Here is a 12,836-nt window from a genome sequence, read left to right on the forward strand (position 1 = left end):
GGCATCTCACCGCTACCGTGAAGAACCCAGATTTAAACAAATGAGAGGATTAAGATCAATCCTCTTCTCTTTTGTAATCAGGAATCCAAATTGTAATTGAGAGTTGAGAGAGTTGTAATCATTTCTTTTTCTAAGCAGTTAGAGGGAATAAAATCAGACACGATTCTTTCATCATTTTCTTATTAAAAATTTTCCAACAAACAGCTTCCTATTAGTAGTGGCGTGAAAAGAGGCTCCTGAATCGATGACCCAAGAATCCGAGTCGCTATCCATAGCAAGGATCAAGGCATCCTGCACGATGTGAGCCTCCTTCTCATCTGCATCCTTCTTTGGACTTTTGCAGACTGAAGACATATGGCCCTCTTGGCCGCAGTTCCAACACTTCCCTTTGATAGGCATAACCTTCAAGTTCGATCTCTTCTTCACTGATTTTGACCGATTCCTGTTCTGGTTTCCTTTCTTCTGGCTTCTGCCTTTCTGCTCAAAGTTTAGAGCTGAACCTGAACATTCTAATTCGGACGATTTCCTTCTAACCTCCTCAGATAGAATCATGCTAACAACCTCACTCAGCTTCAACTTCTCCTTCCCCGGCGAATTGCTGATTGCCGTCACACAACCTGTCTAACTATCCGGTAACTACGATAGAATCAATAGGGCTTGTACTTCGTCATCAAACGTGATGTCCACGGAGATAAGCTGATCAACAATCGTGTTGAACTCGCTGAGGTGCATCGTGAAGGACCGTCCTTCTGCCATCTTGAGGTTGAAAAGAGTTTTGACGAGATGCACCTTATTTGCTGCCGACGGTTACTCGTACATCTTTGCAAGCTCTTCCATAAGCCTCACCGTCATCTTCTCTTTCAAAATCTTGTGGGCTACTGATTTGGCGAGCGACAACCGGATTTGTCCTGGAGCCTTCCTATCCAGTATCTCCTAATCACCATCTGACTCCTCCTTCTTCTTTCCCTTTTGCTTGCCCATCAACGGGCGATACAAGTCCTTCTGGTACAGATAGTCTTCCATCTGCGACTTCCAGTAGGCCCTTGCCCATCAACGGGCGATACAAGTCCTTCTGGTACAGATAGTCTTCCATCTGCGACTTCCAGTAGGCGAAATCTGAACCGTCAAACTTCTCGATCTGTGATTTGTTTTCCTCTGTCATGTTTTTCATACAAATTGCTGAACGAAGCTCTGATACCAGTTGTTGGGGATTCAAAACAATCAATCGAACCCTTACCCTTCCGGACCTTGTGTTGAAAGTAGGAGAGTAGGAATAATACCACAAATAAAGATCTAACCATGCAAAAATAGTAAAGGAGACGAACACCCAGATTTAACGAGGTTCGGCAACGTGCCTATGTCCTCGAGAGCCACACCACACAATTTCTTTATTAATTGAAGAAGAAATGCAAGCTCTCAAATTAGGGTTTAATCTCTCTGAGATTCTCTCTCTTTCTGCAGTTAAAAACTCTCTTTTTCTCGTGTTGTTCAAACCCTATAAACGTTTAAGGTATATATAGAGTCCTGGTAGAAACAGAATCCAAAACAGTTTAGGAAACTGTTTGACAACGTCGCGATCGACCGTGACGGTCGACCGTGCAGGTCTCGCGGTCGACTGCACACCAATCGCGGTCGACCGTATCAAAAACCTGAGACCAAAAATCCTATAGGGTTGGCGCGATCGACCGCCGCGGTCAACCGCCTTTGGATCCAGCTCCTCCTGAGCTCCTGTGTACGTTCGCGGTCGACCGCCAGATTCTCGCGGTCGACCGTGGATCTATCAGGTCGTTTTCTTCGTTGTTTTGATTCCAGCTTTCATCTCGACTTTGGGTCTACACATTAGACTAACAGTTCTAGAAGATAAATATTAGGGTAATAAGACCCTCTCCTATTACCACCAAATTGGGAGGATATAGACTCGTTTCCTCTATGTTGAATTAGAAACTGTTATTTAATGACATTTATTTTTTATTTTTTATTTTCCTTTTTGAAGATGCAACTTTGCTCTCATCAAATTGGTTATGATAAAAAAAATTCTACTATCAAATTGGCTACAAAATTTACATCATCTTTTCTCTATACATTGTTCTGAACTTTTCTTTTTACAATTTAGCAAACTAAACTTTAAAAATACAAACCTGCTTGGAATGCTTATCTTTACAATCGAACCTCCTATCAACCAAGCAATGCCGAAGCATCAAAGTATATTAATGTCTGTATGCAAGTAAAAAGAGATTTTTTTTCGAAAGCTGAGAATTAGAAAGTTAATGGAAAATAAAAGAATAAAATGACTAATTCCTACTTAAAATGTTGCCGAATTCTAAATCTATTTTTCCTCTTATATTACATTTGCTTGTCCAATGCCTTCTTTTTGTGAAGAACCGTCAAATACTTAATAGATATTTATAAAATTTTAAATTAACAACACCTTAAAAAGTTTAAAATTAAAAAAAAAAACACCTTGAAACAAATTCAAAAATAATAAAAGACCAAAAAATATTTAAATAGCCCCCATGAAAATTTATAATTACAAACGACAATTGAAAAATTCAAAATTTGCAAAAAGCACACAAAAAATTAAAAAGTAGAGAAGCACCTTGAAAAAAATTTAATTATGGTGCTTTTTTGCAAAATATGAAATTTTCATGGTGTTTTGGAAAATTTAAAATTTTTAGGGTCTTTTGTTATTTCAGATTCTAAGGGATTGTTTTTAATTCTTGAATTGGGTTTTCTTTGTAATTTTGAATTTTTTGAGTGTGTTTTTTATAAAATTAGATTTTTTAAGGTTGGGAAATTATGAGATTTTCAAGGGACTTTTTATAATTTTTGGCTTATTTCTATAATTTTTAATTTTCAAGATGTCATTTGTAATTTTAATGAAGTAGTTTACAATTTTTTGTAAAAAATCCTCAAAAACATTGATACACCTCCTTAATATCCATTAAGTATTTGGCGATGGCTTCACTAAAAGCATGGGGAAAGTAAACATAGTATAAGAAGAAAAATAATTAAATTGATACCTTACAGAGTAAGTTAGTACTTAAACATTACTTTAAGGGAAGTTTGTCATTTTGTCCAAAATAAAAGTGGAAATGGAGCAGATAATATTATTTGGGTTAATTTTAGAAACCTCCTTCAATTATGGGGGTGTCATAGAAACCCTCTTGAAATATTTGAATTCGAGTGGATCCCATCAATTTTTAGGGTGTTGTAGATAACCCCCGTCATTAAATTTTAAAACTCAAGGGAGTTTTTGGAGGCACCCTATAATTGAGGGTTGAAGTCGAATTTTAGAAGTTGAAGGGGATCGTGTATACCACACCTTCAAAATAGAGAGGGATTTTACTGGAATTAAAATAGTTGATGAGGTTTTTGAGACACACACCCCCATTCTTGAGGGCGCACCCCTATTCGTGAGGGGGTTTTCTATTAACCCAATATTATTTTACCATTCAATTGTTATCATATTACGAAAAAATCCTGGCGAGCAATCAAAACAACCAGACTATAGGAAATATGATAATCTTGTTGATACATCTTTCGCATATAACGTGTAAACCAAAAATGCAATATTAATTGTTCATGATAACCATCCACGGTAAAAGTTTTTCTATACATGACCCCCAAAGATTGAACCTAGCCACAGCATCAACCAAATCTTCAACCTAACCAGTGGAGATATGAACGCCAATTGCAATAAGAAATATGGTAATCAAACCAAAGAATATAACAGTATGAACACATATAGAGACCCCACTAGTCTGAAAATTTGCGAACTCCACAACTCTACTATTTCCGGGCAACTGAAACAGGAGGCCGGGGCTGAGGAGGACGAAGAGCACCACCGCAATCACCACTGGGCCCCAATCAGCCATCTCTCTTCTCTTCTCTTCCCTTTCTGAAAAGTAAATGAGTATCAGATTGAAGAAGATAAGATGTTATTTATATTTGTTACTTATAATCATAGATAAGAGCATATTTTCTCCGGCTTTGATGTTGTTATAATAATGATCAGTTACTACTTATCTTGGGTTGGCCGGCGGCAATAACTTGGCATCATTTGTTGGATTTGTTGCATTGATGTTGATGTTTATGGAAGTTACTGGAAAATCTCAAATTATGCCAGTAACTGTTGGATTTAAATCTAATTAAATCTATTTGTGGGCACATATGATTAATCTGTGTGTATTGCTATCCTTCAGGATAGCACACTAAAGTGATCAATCAATTTGGGTTAATGAGTATTTTAAATATAATCATGGGGTTATATGTGCAGATACCAGGTTGTAATTGTGATTTGATGAGGGGCCAAATTGTAAATGTACAACATCTATAAATAAGGGGTTATGGTCCCTAATCTAGGGTTACATTCTCTAATTCTCTTTACCCCCATCTAGAGAGAAATTTGGCTAGAGAAACCCTAAGGTTAGAAGATCAAAAACCCATCTCAAGTTTAATCTATGGATTCAGGTATAAGCTTCCGCTCTTTTCTTTTGATTCTTGTAAATCTCTTTGAATTAATCATGGCTTTATGGTATAGATCTTAAGTTTTTATAAGATCTAACAAGGGATATCAGAGCCACATGTGATTAATTCTTAGGGGTTTAAGTTCTTAAAAAATTGGGTTTTTTTATCTTAAAATCTCTGGTTTTGATTAAGAATTGTTCTCGGATGAACAATAACGTGTGGATGAACAGTTATGTTTTTTATTTTTCGGATGAACAGTAACGTTTTGGAATTTGTTGGATTTTTTTTTCTTGGATCTGGATCACGAAATTTTTTTTTTTCGATTCTGGATCTGTTTTTGAAATAAAATCGAGAAATTTTGGATCTATTTGGTTTGTTGGTCATCGGTCCCGTGCTCCTCGCCGGCGCAGCGTCGCTGGCGGCCTCGCTCTAGACTCCGACGGCGACGGCGGCGTCAGGAAACCCTAGGGTTTCGACCTTTGGGTGCAGGAGCAATGGCGGCGGCGGTTTCAGATTGAAACCCTATCGTGTTCATTTTTAAACGAACCTCGCGTTCGTTCCCAAGTTGAACCTCGCGTTCTTTTATCAAACGAACCTCGCGTTCGTTCATTTTCAGACGAACCTCGCGTTCGTGCTTAAGTGAGTCTCGTACTCAATACAGTCGAACCTCGCGTTCGAAGTTAAGGGAACTTCGTGTTCATTATGGTTAAGCCTCGGCTTTTCATGGGTCCACTTTGGTATACTTAATTTATTCAATTAAGTTATGGGCCCTAATTAAGCTGTGAGACCCCAATTAAGTTTTTGGAAATTCAGTTGATTTAAATTTTTTAATTTAAATCTAATTCGGTTTTTAATCAATTATTTAATTCAAATATTATGACACTAAGGTATTAAGGTTGTCTCTCACTCCAATTGATTAATTGAAACAAGAAGTTGCCAAAGTAACCTCTCTTGTGTAGATTGTTCATGAGGAATGTGAGATGTTTGTGTGTATGCTTTCGTGTAAATATTTAATCGGCCCAAAGGAAGGTTAATATTTATTTAGACTGTATACACATCTGCGATGATAAGCGTGTGACAATTATAAGGTTTACATGTGAATAATGAATCGATCCAAAGATAGTTTCATTATTTGACATGAGTTATTGTCAATGTTTGATCATTGCAACAAGGTATCACTTACAAGTTAATATTACTGTCCAAAGACTTGATATTAATGTTGTGCCGGTATCTTGGATGGGGATTGTCATTATTTGAATTTTATTGATTATGGTTATTGATGTGAGCATTCTTTTGTTTTATTTCAGCTAATGCATCTGCTGCAACAATTTCTGCTAACATCAACTCAATTCCCATGCTAAATGGGACAAACTTCAAGGTTTGGAAAGAGAACATATTAATTGTTCTTGGCTGCATGGATCTTGACTATGCATTAAGAACTGAACAATCCCAACCTCTCAATACGGATAGCACTCCTGATGCAAAGAAGGAGTATGAGAAGTGGGAGCGTTCAAATCGCATGAGTCTTATGATCATTAAGCGCGGCATTCTGGAAGCCTTCAGGGGCATAGAATCCGAAGGGATTACTAAGACTAAAGATTTCCTTGCCGAAATTAAGAAGCGTTTTGCAAAAAACGATAAGGTAAAAACAAGCACGCTCTTAGCTCGCTTGATTTCAATGAAGTATAAGGGCAAAGGAAATATCAGGGAGTACATTATGGAAATGTCTCATATTGCTTCAAAGCTTAAGGCACTTAAACTCGATCTTTTTGATGAGTTATTGGTGCATCTGGTTTTGTTGTCTCTTCCTGCACAATTCAATCAGTTTAAGGTCAGTTATAACTGCCAAAAGGAGAAATGGACTTGTTTGCTTCGAAAGTTGTTATTTTTATTGCTATCGAATCTATTACAACTTTAGTCGTTACAATAAACTCGAATAAAATAAAAAGTTGATCTTTGTATAAGATCTCCTTACACAATGAAAATAAAAAAAGAATTTACAACTTTATCAAACAAACGCAGAGATCGTTTATCGGTCTTCTGCTTACGTGGGATCTTTACCTGTGTCGGGGTTTATCCGTGGACCGCCTTTGATCTGGATCCGGTTGATGAAAAATTCGGCAGAGCTTCGTCTTCACCGAGGAAGTATTTGATTTGAAGCGCTGAGATCGACCAAGCGAAATCAGGGCTCTTCTCGAGATTAAGCCCAAGCCTAATCTCAAGGGACGGACGGGAATGGGTGTCGGATCTCTCGAACTCTCCTTCTTTATGTCGAAGAACTAGCCAAGATCTGTCAACCCTCGCTGAAATTCGAGCTTCTTTGACTCCACAATCCGGCAACACCTCCTCGTCTTGATAATCAATTGTCCCCGCTGAAAGGAGGCCCTAGGCTTGTATTTATAGGGCTTCCGAAGCGGTTATTTGGATGAGAACAAGTGATTTGGCCTTATCTTTAGTCAATAACAGCCTAACCACGTTTGGGGATGATCTCAAGCTAGTTAAGAAACCTGGAACAGATGAATCCTGCGAAAAACCACTTTAAAACCGTCAAAACGCGTTTCGGGTACCAAACTGCGCGGCAGACTGGTCTGACCTGCGCTTGCGCGGGTCGGACAGATCCGACCCTCGAATTTTTGCTGAGCTCTGGTGTTTTCTGGTCTTTCCGGGACTTGTATTTTCTACCGTTTTGCGTAATTGATCGTCTTGTTGACTTGTACGCTTCGTTGCGGAATTGACCGTCGAACGCGTGTTGATTGACACACACGTGTTGATTGACGCGCGCGTGTTGATTGACGCATGCGAGCTGATTGGCGCGCACGAGCTGACTGTCAAGCGCGCAGGTCACTTGATTCGCCGTTTTGCTTCAGGCGCTTGTCGGCGTCAGATAATCCTCTTAGACTCGGATAACGATGTTCGTCGTCTTCTCTCTGTCTCAAGCTGTGTACGGACACCTATAGGCATTTTTAGACGCCTACAGATACCCCCTCCAAAGTATTCCAGACTCATTCTTTTATTGAGGAATCTGGAATGCTTTGGATAAGATAGGCCATCTCCTCAATTTCGTAGAGTGATCTTGAACTATCTCAATTCTTAACTTCTTCAGTCTTCAATCTATTCATTGTTTCGTCGAATAGGTGAAGTTCTTCCGGCACTGCGTTTATCGTCTGACCGCTGTCGAAATCTTGTACTGAGATTAGTGTGTAACTTTCTGAGCTTAGCTCGTGCCATTGAGTTGGCTTTGAACTGATCCTCTCTGTCGGGAATTCATATTTGATTGTAACTGAAATCCTTGGAGTCATCTTTTGCCTTATTTTGGCGAGATTGCTGATGCGCTGACCAGCATCGACTTTCACTATAACGCGTTGTTCGGCGTTGACTTTAGTTGTAACGCGTTGACCAACGTTAACACAGTTTATACTCATACGTTTGCTGGAGTCTACACAGTTTAAGCTCTTAAGGCATTGGAGCGTGAAGGTCCCGAATGTTGGGCTGCAGGACCAACTATTAAAGCTGATTCATCTGCACGTGTGGATCTTATCCTGAAGTTTGTTGGATGTTCAGGTCATGAGACCAACTAATGAAGCTGATACGTCAATGACTAGCATTTATAGAATTTTTGGCAAATTCTCAGCCATCAACGGGTTTGATAAGCCTTTACCGACTACCGTTTGAGTCGGGCTAACATACGGATTGTTTAAGTCGGTTCTGCATGTAACGTTATGCTAAAAGAGTTAACTCTTTTAGTGTTACGATATTGAATACGTAGACTTCGTCTTTCTCCTGTGAAAAGACTAAACAGCGACGTGTATCAGACGTAGACTTTAAGGTTTTTGGCAAACCCTCAGCCTTCAACGGATATGGCTTGCCTTTACCGATTACCGTTTGAATCGGGCTTGCATGCGGATTGTTTAAGTCCGTTCCGCACGTGACGTTGTGCTAAAGGAATGAACTCCCTTAGACTTGATGCTACGATATTGAATACGTAGACTTCGCCATTGTTACGGGAATAGGCTACCCGGCAACGTGTATTAGACGCTGACCTATCCCTACTTAGGCTTCGGGATAAAAGTCCCCAGATTGGAATTCTGGTGTCTTCTTCAATCGGTGAAAGACTAAACCGGCAACGCGAGTTAGGCGTTGACTTATCCCTACTTAGGGTTCGAGATAAAATTCCCCGCGCGTGTGAAGCACGGATTTTGGCGTTATGAATAACGACTTGCCACAATATCGAATATGTGGGCTTTTGTTCTTTTTAAGGTTAAAAACTAACCGGCAACGCGTGTTAGGCGTTGACTTATCCCTACTTAGACTTCGGGATAAAATTCCCCATGCATAAAAGACATGGATTTTTGTTGCTACGATGCTGAATACGTAGACTCGGTCATTTTTTATGGGGACGAACCACCCAGCAACGCGGGTTAAGGGCTGACTTATCCCTACTTAGGCTTCGGGATAAAATGCCCCAGACTGGATTCTGGTGTCTTTTTCAATCGGTGAAAGACTAAACCGGCAACGCGTGTTAGGCGTAGGCTTATCTCTATTTAGGAGTTGAGAATTGTGTCTTTTCTCAGGGTAAAGACAGGCTGGAAAATGGAAGAGGAAGAATTAAAAGGTTGTGTCTTCTCTTGGGGCAAAGACGAACCCGAAATGGGAGAGGAAGAATTTTATATTCTATCTCCCAAAGCTGAAGAGGAAGAATTTTATATTCTATCTCCAGTTGGAAAGGAGACTCGAGGTGGGATCTCCACCCCCAGAATCCGGAAAGGTGAAACTAGGAGTGGGATCTCCACTCCGAGAATCGAAAAGATTCGGATAACCCTAACTGTCGGAAGCTTTGATTACCGAACTAAAGATAAATTTCTCGTTTATCAAGAGTGAATTGTGGTTTTGGTCCTAACTGTAGGAAGGTTTGACCATGCGGGAGTTTGAGATGACCCTAACTGTAGGAAGGTTTGATCACTCGATTTGAAAGTGGACCTCTCGTTCATTGGAGGAATCAAGAGGGGATTTTAGATTTGGCCCTAACTGTAGGAAGACTGTAGGAAGGTTTGACCGCTCGATTTGTGGATCTCTCGTTCATTGGAGGAATCGAGAGGAGATTTTGGTTGTGGTCCTAACTGTAAGAAGGTTTGACCAAATGGGAGTGGGAGTACAAATTATAGTGGGGGTGTTGACTTGTACAAATCACTCAAATGGGTTTCCTGGTGTTAAGTGATAAGGACTTAACGCGAAGGGGTTTGACAATTCATCAAGGATTGACAGATTAAAATTCTAAGCATTATATCCGGACTCTAACCATGAAAGTGTTGAGAATGGGAATGTTTAGTGCACAAACACATAGAAGTTTGAATGGATTAAACAGGAAAGAATTTTGGTGGTCCACCATCAATTAGTCTGATCGGTGGGGGACTCTGTGGTGGGAGACTATGAGTCGTCAAACACCAGTGAGAGTTTTGTGAGGGAAAATTGATCCAATGAAGTGATCGAATTTCATCTCAGCAAAAGAGTGTTCGGAAATCATAATAGGAGTTTAATGTTTATCATTTTGTTCATAATGATCGGGTTATCCCTAAGAATATTACATTTAACATTCTTCCGGGAACTTCCCGTTACATAAATTATCCACCCCCAGCTTCCTTTGTGAAGCTGGGTTTACCATTGTATTCAGTTGCATGATCGGGTTATCCTTAAGAATATTACATGTAAAAAATTCTCCAGGAACTTCCGGCGTTACATGAATCATCCACCCCCCCAGCGTTCCTTCGCGAAACTGGTGCTAACCATCATAGTGAGTTACATGACCAGGTTATCCTTAAGAAATATTACATGTAAAAATTCTCACTGGAAGCTTTCCGCGTGACGTGTGGAAACAGTTTAGACTCATATACGCTATTGGAAGTATCAGGGAGGCAGTTTAGCCTCATATAACCAAGTTGGAAGCTGGAGAGCAGTTTAATAACTCGTCATAGGCTCTTCGGAGTGTTCCAATTCGGTTTAATTGAGCGATATAACCCGGTGGCTTCCACCAATGTTTGGAATGCTATTCTTTAAGAGCTGAAACAAGCCTTGGTAGGATGAAGGAGCTCCTGTGGTGAGCGCACAGTACTTCGATCCGCAGTTATTATCAGCTTGCCTCCTGAATACTGGGATAGGTGGTAGCTTAATCTTGTTATTTTTCAAGGAGAGACTCGAAAATAGGTCCAGAACATCTTCGTCGGCTTGAAGGAGTACTCTTTTGGATGTCTCGGATCCGAAGTCTTTTGCTGGGCCTTCGGGTTGTTGTTGGCTGATGTCTGATTAACGTCTAGGCAATCGGCTGCATGTGCGCTTTCCTTTTACCACGGAGGCGAAGTTTGAGTTCGAAGATTCGTCGTCGTTGGCTGCCTCTCGGCTTTCTTCTTCGAGGAAGCGTTCTGCGCGTCATCCGCGCATCTTCAACTCTTTCCAAGTGTGGAACGGTGGCGACTCATAACTTATAAATATGCTTCATAGATCGGTTGTTATGACATGTCTGGAGATGAAGTCCTCCGTGGAATCGGATTCTCGGCAGTTCATTGCTTTATTCGCGAAAGCGGCTTGAGACGAAGTCGTTGACTGTCTCGTCATCTTCTTGTTTCTCAATCGGAAAAGTGTTCTGTATGGAGACCTCGATCGTTCGTCCATCAAAGAAGTTACCAAGGAATGAGTTCTCTATATCGTCCCAGTTGTTAATACTTCCGGGCTTGAGACGGCGGTACCTAATCGAAGGGCCGGCCGCGAAGAGTGCGCAACGAATTGACGGCAGACCATCAAGGCTTCATTGCGGAGAATCATACGCCAAGTGGGAGCTTGAAGTAGATCAGTGTTGAAGTGGGTGAACGCCTTCCCGTCAAACGGACGTGAAGTTAATCAAGTTGAACCTTCGCCCGGGTATGCTATTGTGTCCCAGCTCCTCTTGGATAATGGATATGGAGATGCCAGTCCTCTTACGCTCTCGATTCAGAGCATCAGAGCGTTGATTTTACTTCGAGATCTTTCATTTTCTCATCCTGCGCTCGTATCGGTGGCTTTGAGACGATTCTTAAGAGGAATAACGGGGCCACCCCTAGCGTTATCGTCTTTTTTAAAAAAGTGGGGCACCCACAGTTGACCCCCTGCCGCGTTTTGGTCAACGGGAGGGTCATCAGGCATTGAGACGTTGGTCATCAGCATTGAGACGTTCATCCACATCTGAATCGCTGCTGCTTGATCAGTACAGCTGCGATGGCTAGATTCAATCACCGAACTGAGTGATATGAGCCCGAATTTGTGGTCATGCTCTTCCTTATCCGTAGCATAGCCATTTCCCATTTCAATGCTTGAATGCCTCTTTCTGTTTGGTTAGAGGGCATCCTCAAGAATTTTGGCGTATTTGCTCGGTATTGATCATGAACACTCTTACGCGGATTGTGCCTGGACGTGGATCCGGTATTATTAGAAAGCGATTGCCGAGTTACATCTGATGCTTCATCATCCGATGGATAAACGCTCTCTGGCATTCTCTGGTAGTCCCTACGTCTGGTGGTCCCTACGCGTAGCCGAGTCAAGACAATGTGATAGCGAAGGGTGCAGAACTAAGAAGGTCGATTGAACTTTCCTTATGCAGCCATGTTAAATTGTGACTTTGGAAGTTCGTTATCATGAACGTCAATGCGCTTCTTACGGAGACGGCTTTTGGTTTGGACTTAAGTCATTCCGTTGGAGATCCCTCTCGATAGCGAAGAACGCTTCCTGCAGAGCGTCTTAGGGGCAACTGCACGCTGATGAATACTGCCCGTGATTAGTCCCCTGTGGCACGGCAGTGAGATTTGGTTTCTCGGGCATATCTCTTCGCGAGAGCTCGTATCATAACCCCCCACCCGATAGTACAACTCATCGTGAGAATAACGGAGCAACTATCGTGTGTTGACATGACTCCCTGGCAATAACGTTTGTCATCGTCAGATGAATACGTTTCTTTTCAGGGGATTTGCCGGCTTTATTAGCATTCTGAAGAGTCCGTGTTTAGAAACTACACTTTTGGGAGCGTAGGACTGCAACGAGGCTCTTGGTTTTGATAAACACTCCCAGGCGGGTAGAAATTGCAGTTTTCCCTTTAATGAGAAGGCTGAAATTTGTTGTGAGGGCATTGCGATCCCCAGGCTCGACGAAGTCATTCGGGATTCCAATCCATCGAACCAAGTGTCCTTCGATGCAAAACTTTGTCTGATCCTCGTGAAAAGGACGCGGCGAGGCGATCAACTATCCTCACTTGAATCGGGACAAATCCATGTTGCGTTGGGGCTCCCACCAAAGGTGGGCGGAACTGAAGGCGATCGACGTAACCGGTGGTCAGAACGTCTTCTGTCTCG

At 41.3% G+C, this 12,836-nt stretch overlaps 1 protein-coding gene across 1 annotated transcript in view; it reads right to left on the reverse strand.

Annotated features, from left to right (window-relative positions):
• Window positions 3,666-12,836, reverse strand: part of LOC109824793 — a 94,915-nt gene continuing 85,744 nt past the window's right edge. The window contains exon 3 of the mRNA XM_020391439.1: window positions 3,666-3,877. Coding sequence (XP_020247028.1) covers window positions 3,666-3,877 — 212 coding nt within the window. The remainder of the gene's footprint in view (window positions 3,878-12,836) is intronic.

This window comes from Asparagus officinalis, chromosome 9, assembly GCF_001876935.1.
Source record: "Asparagus officinalis chromosome 9, Aspof.V1, whole genome shotgun sequence".
NCBI classification, from domain to species: Eukaryota; Viridiplantae; Streptophyta; class Magnoliopsida; order Asparagales; family Asparagaceae; genus Asparagus; species Asparagus officinalis.